General features: G+C 38.1%; 2 protein-coding genes across 6 annotated transcripts in view; one reads left to right on the top strand and one right to left on the bottom strand.

Annotated features, from left to right (window-relative positions):
- Window positions 1-14: 14 nt before the first annotated feature.
- On the top strand, window positions 15-13259 carry LOC124211980 (sensory neuron membrane protein 2). 3 transcript variants are annotated; one of them, XM_046611612.1, is made up of 9 exons: window positions 15-32; window positions 3074-3231; window positions 3449-3590; window positions 4564-4833; window positions 6283-6497; window positions 6639-6835; window positions 12017-12135; window positions 12434-12559; window positions 12688-13259. In XM_046611612.1, exons 1-9 carry the CDS (start codon window positions 30-32, stop codon window positions 12874-12876), a joined length of 1419 nt encoding a protein of 472 aa, XP_046467568.1. In that variant the 5' UTR covers window positions 15-29; the 3' UTR covers window positions 12877-13259. The 3 variants fall into 3 exon arrangements, with proteins under 3 accessions (XP_046467568.1, XP_046467567.1, XP_046467566.1); XM_046611611.1 differs by lacking the exon at window positions 15-32 and adding an exon at window positions 1317-1352; XM_046611610.2 differs by lacking the exon at window positions 15-32 and adding an exon at window positions 1318-1623.
- Window positions 4637-14216, bottom strand: part of LOC124211977 (uncharacterized) — a 29153-nt gene continuing 19573 nt past the window's right edge. For all 3 annotated transcript variants that reach the window (XM_046611603.2, XM_046611601.2, XM_046611602.2), the window contains exon 9: window positions 4637-4855. The gene's annotated coding sequence lies outside the window, so the exon portion shown is untranslated. The remainder of the gene's footprint in view (window positions 4856-14216) is intronic.

Genomic DNA, 14216 nt, shown 5'->3' with positions numbered 1-14216 from the left:
TACAATATTTCACCGACTATTGTTCGCATATGGTAATTAATATCTGTTGGACGCTGCTACCAGATGCGTATAAAATTATGTACGCATATTAGTAGATAAGATGAATGAAAAAAAAAAGAAAGAACTCGACTCGAAGGCCGCAAGACTGGTATAATGAAAAGACTGGAATTTCCGGATAACGACTATACATTTGAATATACAAGAGCTGTTGCAAATAGTAAAAAAAGAAAAAAAAAAAAACACGAATGTAAGTTTGCTGAATGATGAGTGTCGAAAAAATCCTCTAAACGCTGAATGGACACCGTAAATCTTGCGTCCAAGTTATAGGATGGAAGAATTCTTTACGAGTGATGATCTCAAGTCTGATGAATTTTTTTCACCCTACAGCGACGATTGATTATTAAACTTCGGTTGAGCATTGTGTAATTTCATATTGAAAAAAAATATAATCGGCATATTTAGTAACAATTTCGTCGTGAAGGAGCGCAAAATAATACAATTTTTACAATTTTCGAATCGAACTATACATAATATTTAATCGTATCCTCTTGTTGTTTCTGTAGTATCATAAAAATATATCATATATCACACGATAAAACGTCCTGCTCAGCCTCATATCGTCGACCTCTGACGGATATATACGTAAAAACAGTAGACAAAACAAATTTATACAATATCGACAGAAAATCATTTTTTTCCCCTTTCGTCATTTCATTCTGAACTTCACAGTAGTCGAGTTACGACGCATTTTACAAAGACTGAACTATAAATGTGGGAAAAAATATTAATAACCTTGCGAGAAACAGTAGCAAAAAAAAAAATTTCACTCCCTCAGAGTCCCTGTGTGAAAAAATTCCGAATACTATTTCTCAAATATGAATTCAGTAAAGAAAAATTGTAAAAAAAACCACCACGTTCAACGTTACCTATCGAGTGAAAAAAAACAGTGACAGAAAAATTTGGAGTCAAAAGTTTGTTTGAGTTTCTTTGTTTGATTATAGGCGTGGGGTCCGTAAGACTTGACAATTTAGATACGAAGATGCGTAAGTGTTGTTTGAAAAAATATCATACATCATTGATCGATTGTATCAGGATTATATTGCAAACGGCGCCATGATCACGGCAGCATGATTAATGTAAAGATCAAGTACTCATTTCTCATGTTTCTTGTAATCGACGCACTTATTCATTTATTATTATTATTGCTTTTCACTCCTACTATCAGGAAACACGTTTAACTATCTGGCACTGGTGGATCGAAATTTTGATAACCCGACCTAGATATACCGATCCTCATACCAATGCCAAAGAGTAAGTACAGAGTGAAGTGCCGGAGGCAGATGTTGTCTGAGGTTTAGTAACTGTGTTACAAGTGTTACTCTAATTGTAAGCCCGGGGAAAGCATTTAGAGGATTTTTGTAAAGAAGAACAAATAGATTTGTAGCTCGGTGTTTTTTCTTTTTCTTTTCATTTTTTTTTCCTGTTTCTTTATCCGCTCTGTTTCCAAACATGGTTTCTTGCGTGGCAATTGTCATCACGGTAATTGGTGCCGTGATAGCCGTCGCTGGTGGTCTCGTTGGATATCTTGTTATACCCGATATCATCGATGAACGAGTCGAAGAGGTAACTTACGTGAATTATCGGTGGTCAATTTCAAACACCTTTTTCATAGAGTTAAAAGATTTTGCGAATCTATAGAGTAAATCCGGCCCAAGTATAAATTTGGCTCACTGATCAGTGCGAGAAAATTGAACAATGCACTTTTCACGTTTCAATTTTCAAATAAAATATCTGCTTTGTTAAACTCGATGGTAGAAGCCTTGAAACGTTTCTCGTTATTGCAAAAGCTTACAATTTTAATAAAACTTTTCTCGAAAATTTGACAAAAACTATTGCTCAATATACATTTGCAGCATCCGTATAGTAAAGTGACTTTTGCATGATTGAATAAAACTTAGCAAAAGGTAATTTGACAAGTTTTCATTTCAAATTTTGCAGACCCGTCCGTATTTGTCAACAAATCAGCCACATCAATGCGAGTGATGTTTAATTTGAAAATTGCCTGTTAAATAAGCTTTTGATGAAATAAAGAATTCCGGGATTAAAATATCGTTAAGGTTTGTGGTGACAAGCATTTTCTACAAAAAAAAAACAAAAACAAAAACCCGTTAGCTGTGACGAGTAGCTTAGATTTAATTACGGTAAATTTGCACTGAAAATAAAACTTTCCGTAGTATCATTTTCGTGTTTTCGGAATCATACAAACGGATAAAGCAAATTCCTTTCATGAAAGGAGAAGAAAAAAAAAAGATAAATAACGTCACATCTGGATAGCTTATAAAATATTAATAATTGAGGACAAACAACTATATCGTTATCGGCGTCAACCAATTAATTGAACAGTTCAGATTAAGCCGAGTATCAAATTTCCGATTTGAGAAATTTTTGGCAAATAACGAAGGAAACGCTTTTAAAAGAATCAACTGTTATTCTGGTAGGAGAGATTATATAGGCGGGTATTTTGCTGCGGTTTTAAACATGAATTTTTTTCTTCTGGTTAAAAGATGTTTTATTGTGTGCATTTCAATCAGTCGTTAAAGTAATATTTTAAGCGAGCCCTTCTTCGGCGAAGCGATCATTCTTACGTAATTTATACGGTATATAATAACGACGTGCGAAAATATGAATGATCAGTGTAAAAAAATTCACGCATTGGCATTATTTCCGAACGCGAAACTTGAGTGCGTGGCTGTGCAAACACAGTCACTGAAAAACCACAAGTACTTAAATATAAGTGAACGAGTAAACAACGCCTAGTCAAAATCCTTGATGATTTTTCTATTCCGGTTACCCCATGAGGCAGACAATTATCATAACGATGCGTCTATCTCCATGATAGACTAGCACAAGTTTACTAACCGTTGGAAAACAACGTTGGGTATTTTTTTCTTTTTACATTTCTGTAACCGGGCCTTATCCCAAAAAAACCATGATTATCTCGATATTTTCAAAGTATAACTGAAATTAATTATTGAATTATACATCAGACACTTACAAAAGTTCAATTTTACAGTCTGTGAAGCTGGTGGAGGGTTCGGACGCGTTTGAAAGATGGCAAAATGTGCCGGTACCAGTTTTATATAAAATTTACTTCTTCAACGTGAGCAATCCGGATGATGTACAGAATGGATCGCAGCCAATTGTCGAGGAAATCGGCCCTTACGTTTACAAGTAAGTTTCGAATTATACCCGATTTTTATACTCGATTATTCAATATACATTTGCCAAGTGTAAGACAATTAATCGAAGTAAGGATAAGGATCGGTAAACCTAATCGAGTGAACGCGTGAGGCATAAGCAATCGTAATATTGACCGATAACTGAAAGAGATAAAAGATGACCCTGCACAGTTTGGATTAGTTTGTGAAATCCGTTGATATCTTTGCAGGCAGTACAGAACGAAGATAAATATCGCAGCGGCGGATGATGTGCTTTCCTATTATCAGCACCAGCTTTACGAATTCGACGAGGAAGCGTCGGCACCGTTAACGGAATACGATGACATAACTGTCGTTAATTTACCCCTCATGGTGAGCGCCCGTACAAAAGATAAAAATACACGAAATTCCGTCACTTGACGAAAGTTTCGTCATTTCATTAGTAGAAATTCGATTTGTTTCCGCTGACCGAATACAATGTTCGTAGAATTTATCGAGGAGTTTTAATGATTCGGGATTTCGTGTACCCAGACAGCAGCATCTTTTTCATTATCCGTAATCGTAATATTTATGTACTCTCTTGCATCTGAATTTCCCTGCAGATCATAGCCAAGTTTTTTTTTCCCTTACCAAGTGCGAAAAATTAGATTTTCCGTACCCAAATGAGTGCGGAAAGTATTAAATTCCCGCACTAGTGCGTGAATTGAATCGGAATAGTACGTTACGCTACAAGTGCACAAAGTATGTGATTCTTGCACGAGGGTAGTTTGTCGGCTGAGCGAAGCGAGGGCGACCAAAAACGATTTCGAGGGTCACATACGCGCACGCGTATCGTATAGTATTTTTTTTAACACCTGTAATCGGAAGTTCGTTCTCGAGAGAATTGAAACCGTAGTAGTATAACCTGAACGTGGGCGCGTTACTGCAACACACTGACGCGATTGTAGTCACGACTCATCACGTCCGATAGCGCTAGTTTAACTCTGAAAACTGTATCATAACGAACATTACCTAACGCTTTTTGAAATGTAGGGAAATCGAGCGCTTCGCGCATACTTTTCAATACGCAAAATCGAACTTCTCATGCAGCTGTTACAAAAAATGTATTGTTACATACAAGAAAAGATATTTCAATTCAATTCCGGCACTAGTGTGGGAATGTAATATTTCTCGCACTCATTTGGGTACGCAAAATAGAATTTTGCGCACTCAGTTAGGTAAAGTAGTATGCGCACTAGTTGAGCAAACACTGTTTCTAAATTTTTTTTTTTTGTTTTTTTGAAGTCGTTTTACCTTCATGCTCTCAGGTTTCGGTCAGCAATTTGAAGATTCAAATTTTCCGCAGTCGATTGCAACGGTGGCAGAGTACAACTCAGGATCGACTCTTCTTTCCCAACTGACTCTATTGAACTCGGCTATCTCAACGATCTTCCAAAGTCCAACCTCGGTATTCCTGACGACGACACCGAGGGACTTCCTCTTCGACGGTGTCTACGTATACTGCAACTCCACCGGCATCATCAACAGCCTTGTATGCAATCAAATTGAGAATTATGCCCCGGTAACGATGCCTCGCCTGTCGGACGGCCGGTTCAAGTTCTCTCTCTTAAGCCACGTAAGTGTAATTCGTTGATTACCTGAAACCCAGGATTCAGTTTTATGAGGTCAACTAGAATAAACATTCAACAAATGCCAACTCATACATGCATCAACTTCAATCTTATATCTCAATCCGTCGTTCAATCGGTGCTAAACGTTTTACCGTAATTGAACCCGCGGGCTGATGACTATTTTGTCAAGCTAGTTTATAAATACACTTTATAAAATATTTCAAGCATACAACATCCTGGAATAATAAGGAAAATTCCAGGAAAATTCTTATCGATATTTCAATGCGGTTAGCATTCTTCTCAATCTACTTGTCTATTAATACATCAAGAATTTTTAATAACATTGAATACAATTCAATGGTTCTTATTTCGAAATAAGATTGCAAACATATTATGCACGCCGTTAAATTCTCGAATGTTTCTCTTTCATCTCAAGCATGTACAGAGTAAATTTAAAAACAATTTGCAATTACACAATTTCACGTAAAATTACATAACACGCTAAAGTTAATTCTGTCATAATTAATATATACGTGTGTATATAGTGTCTCTTCTCGCGGTGAAGATTATCGTCTTTACGATAAGAATATACCTCTGACATATATGATCCATGAATACGAATAAACCTGAGCCAATCTCATAAGTACGTATCTCTGAGAATCATCCGAGTTTTTTGACACACCGCAAAACGCATATATTAGCCATTTCTAAACGGTTTCAGTTATATCCAGTAGTGTATCACCGAGTATGCTAAATACGAACGATCACCGCAGCTGTGTAGTTGTCACCATGCCTAATGAATATTTCTCTCGTTCTTTTACGCACAACATTCATTACAGTGTACAGAAACAACTTTGGCATCGGATTCGTTTTTAGCATATTACAATATCGTTAATTACATATCTGATCCATTCACCTTTTCTCACGCGAGTGGTAAACATTCAGACATGTATAAACGTATGTGTATTTGTACACGCGTGCATTGATTTATTACTACTTGGAAAAATTCCTATAGGAATCGAGAAATCGGCATGGTTCGATCTTTTTTTATACAATACGAGCATGTTTTACGCGTGTTGCGATGCGGGTTTTCCGTGCACAAAGTGCCCGTTTGTGTGACGATCGAGTTAGCTGCGAATGCTTTCAAGTCCTAGGAGTTGAAAGTGGTCTTTTCTGCACTCCGCGCATGCGCTGTCGCGAACAAATCTTGCATTACGCGACCCTAACCTCAATTTCGTGCTTCGTGAAAAAACGCGTAACGTACTCTTGTTATGTAAAGAATCGTGTGCAACAAGGAGGCGATGATCTTTTCGCTTCGCGTATTTGCAATATTCGTCTTCGGCTCAACCTACGACTCACATAGCACACTTACATTAGTCTCGAAAAGACCGAGTTTGCCTCCTTGTTACACAATGTACTGTTCCTTTAATTCTCAAGTCCCCGCTCTTTTACAGAAAAATGACACAAACGACGGTTACTACTCGATCAACAGCGGTCTGAACGACGTTTCTCAGCTGGGAGAAATCCTTGCCTGGGAGAACTCAAGCGTCTTGGATACGTGGGGTGAAGACGGTACTTGTAACGACATAGTCGGTTGCGATGCGAGTCTCTATCCACCTTTCCGAACCCAGGGATCAAGCGTGAACATTTTCAGCACCGACATCTGCAGGTATGGCTCGAACTCTAGTCTGCATACGATTGACCGAAGAATGATAACTTCATTCCAATCTAACGTTATTGCACAAGTCGAACGATTAAATTATAACGATACCGAGGATCCGTTCGAACGAAGTTCTATCATGATCGACAGGTCAGTGAGGGTCGACTTTTCGGAGGTATCCAGTTTCTCCGGCATCGAGAGTTACAAATACGAGGTTGGCAAAGACATGCTCTCATCGCCGTTAACAAATCCGGAAAACCAATGCTTCTGCCTAAGTCGTACCCAGGGAATAAGAGGCACCGACGGCTGTCTGTTGGACGGCGCTATGGAGCTTTGGGACTGTCAAGGTGAGCCGTCATCTGTGTTTCAGACGTTTTATCGTATTCGAAATATTACCGTCTTGCGTGTCCTCCCCTCCCCCCCTCCTTTGGGGTATTTACATGGGAATAACAGACGAGTAGGCGACTCTCGAGAGGATTATTGGCTATTTCTAGACACGTTCAGGTTCTTTATGGTAATCAGCAGGCTTATAAACTATGCGCAGAGCGAGTAGCTATGCCGCGTCCATTAACGTGGGTCCAGTAATGTACAAAAACCTGTTATCTCAGGTTTACACGGGTGCCTGATGTCGGACTAGGCGTGGATAAACAGCACAAGGTATATCGGTGGAGATAATACCAATTAGGAAGTTATCAAAGCAATCTCATATCGCTTCCGAAGCTTTATAATACTAGAGGGTGATATTCCGATAGGGATAATGTCACACTTCAACATTTCATTTTATTACATAGATATATTTTTTCTAACACTGTGTACAGAGTTCGGTACTAACGCCAACGTTTTTACCTTCCGTGTTTTGTTTTTTCTTTTTCTCTTACTCCACACTCGATTGAAAATTTTTTTCCGTTTTTCTCGCTGTGTCAGAACAGAGTTATAATTATTATCCGAGAGAAAAATTAAAAGATAAGAAGAGTAATAATAAAGGAGATTGTATTAATAAAGCAAACAATCATGAATGTGCACATTAATTGTAATATCTGTACCAGATATGCGATATTACGTTTGATGTACGTATCTGTAATCGATTGCTATCTCGAACGTTTCTAATTCACTTATCTGACTTTGAACCGAAGAAGAGAAAATAATTTTCTTATCAAAATTTCTCATCCGTTCCAAATACGACTCGGTGTTGCAATATTATTTATTCACGTTTAGTGTTAAAATCGGTTCTCTTTGCACTCGGGTATTTATAGACACTTTTTCACGAGTGTCTGACATTACAGATATCTTAATGCGGAATAACAACAGTATACGCATCACGGAAAACCACATTTTTGTACAATTAGGTAAACGCTTGTGAAAAAATTTTGTATAATTACGCGTCTTCTCATCTGACTGACCAATCCGAAGGCAGCTGATCGCGATGCGGTGCTAAAACCTACATTCAAAAATTAACAAATATCCGTACAGCTCCGAAAATAGTTATCAGGCTGATCGTTTGAGATGATTTATACGAATATAGAACCACAGAAGACTTTGAGCAGGTTGCATACGCCTTTATTCCCCTCATCTATAAGGTTGCTCGTCGTATAAAAATCGGTGAAGATCGACTCTCGTCATTAAGTATGAGGATCGCCTTGGGGATTGTACAAGGAAGTGTGATACTTTCGGTATCTTCCGACCAATTCGATTCAAATCTGTGTGTGTGTCTATGTATACGCAAAATCTACACGGTCACATCTTATCAGGCAAACTTGTCTCATACACTCCCACGTGTGGATGAATTATTTCCATGACCGCCTCGGACTTGTTGCACTTGACCCGATGGCCTGAAGCCCTCAATGCCCAAGCGAGACAGCGCGTCTGTCGAATCGTCGTTATTTTATGTTTTCTCTTCACGTATCGTCGCGTGATGAAACAAGAAGTATAAATACACGAACTGCTAGGAAATAGCCGGTAAAATATGATTTCTAGAATTCTGTAAACCATCGCGATTGAGACCAATGAGAAAATGAATAAATTCAATAAATCGATAACCGTGGGTACCCACGTATATTCAGGTTTCTTGCAAAAATATTGCGAATACCGGCAATCGATTGTTTAGGAGAAATTCCCCTGATTTTACAGCAAATGTCAAAAGTTTGAAGAAAAATTTATGCATTGGAGTTGTTTAATTTCACTATGCGAGATTATTTTGCAAGACTATTTCAAAAGTTTGAAGAAAAATTTATGCATTGGAGTTGTTTAATTTCACTATGCGAGATTATTTTGCAAGACACTTTTATTTCAAGAATTTTTCTTCGGACGTTTTATGGCAATTAATTTAATTGTGTATCTTTGTCTCGTTATCATAACGCGCAGTTTATTGGGATGTAAAATGCGAATTGATTGGACCTGAAAGAATTTTTTCTTGGTCAATATCGTTCATTTGAACTGCAATTTAACAAGGTTGCTCAACCTGTGATTATGTCGAGAAATAACGGCCAATGCATTTATACTGCAATCACGTTTCAATATTTCGTCATGAAACGCTAAAATTGTTTACCAAGAAAATCAATGAACTGGGAGAAAAATACAAAAGCAGATAAAAGACCAAAAACTAAAAAACGAAGAAAGAAAAAATACCTCGTATCTGCTTTCCGAGAAGCAATGAAATTCGTTGGCAAAAAAACCTATATAACATGTAAATACTGATATATATAAGTAGAGGTAAGTACGTATATAAATTCATACATGTATATTCATGACTGGACGAAGCAACCGAACTAGCTAGCCAAAATCACAGGAACATCAAGTTGACGAGGAATGCTCCCTTTTTATTCTACCAACCGACGAAAATGATGCAATCATTAGCTTAAAATTGATTAACCACAAGTCAAATAAAAAAAAAACAAGCAGGAAAAATCTACTCACCTAAAAGAACTATTCCTAGAACATCTCGTTTTTTATTTTTGAAATGATCGGAATGCAGCCTGGCTGATTTTATTCAAAATCTAATCAGTTCTAAGTTTAATGAAGCAAAACCAACGGACAAAATTATATCTGAATTGTTCCACCAGTTTTCGTGTCATTCCTCGATAAAGGAAACCTCATTTTTGCGAATAACCCAGAAAAGGTGGACTATTTTAGTCGCAATTGAACTAGTTCTACGTTATTAAGAACCAAAATCATCTCGAAATATCGTTGGACGAATTATCTGGAGCTCAAAAGGAGTAGATATGGTAAAAAATCAACTTTTTAATCTAGGAGTGATAGTAACTAGCTCCCAGTTTATCGTCAGTAGAAAAACAAAAAAATAGCGTAACATTCCAAACTTGTCAGATGCTAGTTAACGCCGATCTATCGACAGGTCCAGAAACGTTATAGCCTGGTATACGTGAGGCGATATGTTCATTGAATTTTGGTATTCGGTGAAGAGAGAGATTGGGTCCCGTGATTGAATCAGCAATAAAAATTTTCCAGTCATTCATTAACAAAAACGAGAAATGTCAAACGTCTCGAAAGAAGAATTCGGCAAGTAACGATGCCAAAAATAGCAATAATGGCCAACGGACAACGTGTTCGCGATCGGAACACGTGCGCTTCTACAATAAACTGTACAACGTAGAACGTTACAACAGGTACGGGTCATCCAACCATACGCCCGTCTCCCTTCCCCGATACCGCGATCATCGTAGACTCGAACCAAGACCCGTTTCCTCTCTCTACAAGTCTTTGTCCCATGATTAATCCCCCTACACCTCCACTGGCTCTTCATTCACCTGCGGAGCGGGTATAAAACCGAAGAGTCTCGGGACACGCCGCAAATCGTCTCCTCAGCTTCGACACGCTGCAGTAGGTCCGAAACCGCGTTTGACGTCCGTTATCCGCCGCTAGGTGGCACTGTCGTTCGATCAGTCGCGGAGCATCTAACATCGAGAGAGGAAATCTTACGAAAGAACAAAGAACATAGGACAAAACCGTATAAATCGTTGCAATATCACCTATCTCGCATCGATTTTGGGGAGAATATTCGGAGATATTTGTAAAAGACTGAATTTCGCGTAGGAAAATCGCGGTGGTCTCGATAAATAAATACGGGAAACGGTTCGAGCATGACGATAAACGGCTTCACCCTTCTAACTCTGCTCACGGTGAGCCTTGCGATCGGCTGCACGGGGAAGGTTTACAACCGTTGCGAACTAGCTCGGGAGTTGAGGGACATGCCGGGGGTAATTCCGGAGCACGTTGCGACCTGGGTCTGCATCGCCTACCACGAATCGAGGTTCGACACCTCGGCTATCGGCCGAGGAAACGGGGACTGGTCCTGGGATCACGGTCTGTTCCAACTGAGCGATCGGTACTGGTGCGGACGAAACAGGATTGGCGGAGCCTGCGGCTTGGCCTGCGCGTCTCTCAGGGACGAGGACATCGCGAACGACATGCGGTGCATGCGGGTCATATACGAGGAGCACCAACGACTATCGGGCGACGGTTTCAACGCCTGGGCCGTTTACGGACGGTGCCGGGGCCCGAGGGCGGAGAGATACGTTTCCGGGTGTTTCGACGACTACGAGATCGATGAAAACGACCTCTAAATTCTGAGAGGGTAAAAGATCGATGATTGGTGAACCGCGGAGGAACATGTATGACAAAAAATACCTTTAACTAACGGAAGTAAAATATAGTGTTGACTGCAGTTGTTACATGTCGATGGTGGTCGTGCAGTAGTCAATTTTATATAAACTTTGAAGTAGATTTTCTGAATTTGTTTCTAGTTCAATGTTTGTACAAATATTCGTTGTTGCTCTTTGTTTCGTATTTCAAGATTTATAATACGGTATGAAAGAAAGAGATCAAGACAAATAAGTCTCGTTATAACCGGACTACTTTTTGCGAAAATTTAATTTATTGTTAGAAGATATATATAAAGTGACTAAGAACATATGAATAAATAGAGTAATCTCGATCGATCGTTTAATTCGGAAGGATAAATAGTTAATTCGAAAAAATATGACGTATGTATAGCCCTCTAACACATTTAACATGCATTAATTCAAACAATTAATATATCGCTCTCTACAATAAGGGGACCACGGGTGAAAAGAGTAAATAAGCATACCGTTTTTATTACCGGTCGTAAAACTTAAGTGCCATATGCGAGATGCGTATAACAAAATACCTGTCAAACCGTTTCGTGCATTAGCGCATAGAAGATGATGGAAAACTCTGATTACGGAATTTTAAGGTAATTTAGGTGTGATACATAACGGCACAATAACATATCGTGTCACTGCGTTAATAGCGCTGGGATTAAATACGTATATATACGATGTAGTGGAAAGATGACATAACTTGAAGATTTAATAATCATTTCGAATACGCATAAAGACGCATCAATCACATCGTTAATTTATACTTAGTTGCATCTGTGGCATAGTTTTTCCATATTAGCTACAGCACAACAAGTTTACGCGAATAATATAAATGATTGGCTTTTAATTAGACTCGCCAAATCGATGATTGTTAATTAACCTAATGATTCACAGGTGCACCGGTCGTTCTTTCACATCCTCATTTCTACCTTGCGGACGAATCGTACCAAAATGGCGTCGATGGACTTAGCCCGAACAGATCCTTGCACGAAATCTTCTTGGAATTGGAACCGGTATGGCGATAGCAAACCTAGTCCTGCGTCTAAACAATATATTATCTGGTGTAGGCAAAGTGAATCTGATACGTCTGCTGGAATAGGCAGATTTATACAACTCTGGCCGCTAATGTTGGAGGAGTCACTTGTAAAACACCTTTGACAATTATGGACAGAAGTATCTGTGAACTTGAATCACTTGTACAAGTAAAGAAAAAAGAATAAAAATAAAAAAATCGGTGTAGATTCAAAATGACTGACGTTGTGAGAAACGAGTAGAAAAAAGACGCTTTAACTTTGTACGATACTTTCACAGATAACTGGAACTCTTCTCCGTGGAAGCAAAAGAGTGCAATTCAACATCTTCCTCAGACCAATCTCGCGCATTAGTTTGACGACTAATCTGCCCACTACACTGATGCCTATTGTATGGATCGACGAGGTAAGTCTCTAGCTTTTCGATTCGATTGCGGTTTGAAGAATCGTGCAGCGAATTTTCGTCAAATCAGAATATAATTTTCGGTTTGTACACAGGCAGTAATTATTATTTATCAAAACTTTACTTTGCAGAGCATCGAATTGACCGACGAATTGATCGATGAACTAAACGCAAGTCTTTTCGACGTCTTGGATCTCGTTAATACTATCTTATGGGGTGTCATAGCCGGTGGGGCGGTTTTGTTCGTGATTGGATTTGTCTGGATGCTAATATCCTGCTGCCGGTCTCGTTCAGCACCTGCTAACAAAGTGGGTTCATAATCTACGCTCGTATATTTTTATCTGTTGTATAAATACGTTTAAAGAATCAACATTTTTTTTTTTACCTCTAGTATATTAATTATTAAATTAATTATTAAAATCCACTTCCGTATAATGATGATAATAATAATGATAATACTATAAGTATTTACCGCTGTGCTAATGTAATGAAAAAATGTTCCATTTTGGATTAACTAAATTGTTATATACTACGTTATAGTAGAAACATGTTATCGTGTATCGTCACTGTAAGAGAAACGTATTATAAAAGTTCTACACGATTTCCGAAGAAAGAGTAGTAAAAAATTAATATCCCACTTTTAAGCTGACAAGAAAGAATGCTTGTACGACATTATCGCACAATAAATGTGTTTTAATTGGAATGCCTGCATCTTTTGATGAACTTTTATGTTAATCTACCGATTGATAAAGTTTGTTGGAAACAGTTCAGTGTCACAACGACCTACATACTCATGGTCGAACAACGATCAAAATAAGTCAAATATACTTATTAGCTTCCCTATTTTATGTAATATCATTTTCTCCTAGCGATAATTCGGGCCAAGTGCGAGTTCTTGATCGTGACACAGTTACTCGGTATTTTGTACTCGTTAAAATATTTGATAAGATATTGCAGACAGATGGAATAATTTATCTAAGCCGATTAATATCCCCCTTCGAATGACGTACTACTGGTTTTATAATGACGAACTACTATTTCAGTGTGTAATTTTTCGGACACTGAACGTAGTTGATGTTTGAAATTTTGTAAAGATACTAACCAATATAGTTGTACATATGGTTGTATAGTTTTTTTTATCGTCCAGGGACGCGTAACGAATGACAAAGAAAACGTGCGTCAAGGTGGCGGAAATATTAATAATCAATAACCATATTTTTGTCGAATAAACGTAAACGATTCGAATAATCGTTCGTTAAATATCATCCAATGTCGCATTGTCGAGTGTAAATGGTGGAAAAACAAACATATCATAAGATACCGGAATGTAGCTTACTCTGCATAAATTGATAAGGAATGAACAAAATGGCGACGGTTATAATTAGCACAAAAGTTAAAAAGAAAAAAATTTACTCTCAACACCGCGTAGCTTCTTGGATCTGCTTTTGCCAGATTGGTTTATAAGGTGAGAATATTCACAAAATAAAAATGCGTGGATACCTATATAGAAGTCGTTTACCTTGTGGATCACTACTTTGGGTGGTTCGTAACCAATATAATTATAAGCTGAACAGGTGTTGGCAGATTGAATAACGATATAATAAAATTTAGGCATCCTAGTGACGCGTTTTAAATTTAAAATCAGCATACCATCATTGGT

Source organism: Neodiprion pinetum, chromosome 2 (genome assembly GCF_021155775.2).
Source record: "Neodiprion pinetum isolate iyNeoPine1 chromosome 2, iyNeoPine1.2, whole genome shotgun sequence".
Taxonomy (NCBI): domain Eukaryota; kingdom Metazoa; phylum Arthropoda; class Insecta; order Hymenoptera; family Diprionidae; genus Neodiprion; species Neodiprion pinetum.
This window is presented reverse-complemented; position numbering and strand designations above follow the sequence as displayed.

Coding starts and splice junctions, on each gene's coding strand:
- LOC124211980 (XM_046611610.2), top strand. CDS start 1,510: ATGGTTTCTTGCGTGGCAATTGTCATCACGGTAATTGGTGCCGTGATA. Junction 3,591..4,563: donor TCGTTAATTTACCCCTCATG/GTGAGCGCCCGT, acceptor AATTTTCCGCAG/TCGATTGCAACGGTGGCAGA. Junction 4,834..6,282: donor AGTTCTCTCTCTTAAGCCAC/GTAAGTGTAATT, acceptor GCTCTTTTACAG/AAAAATGACACAAACGACGG.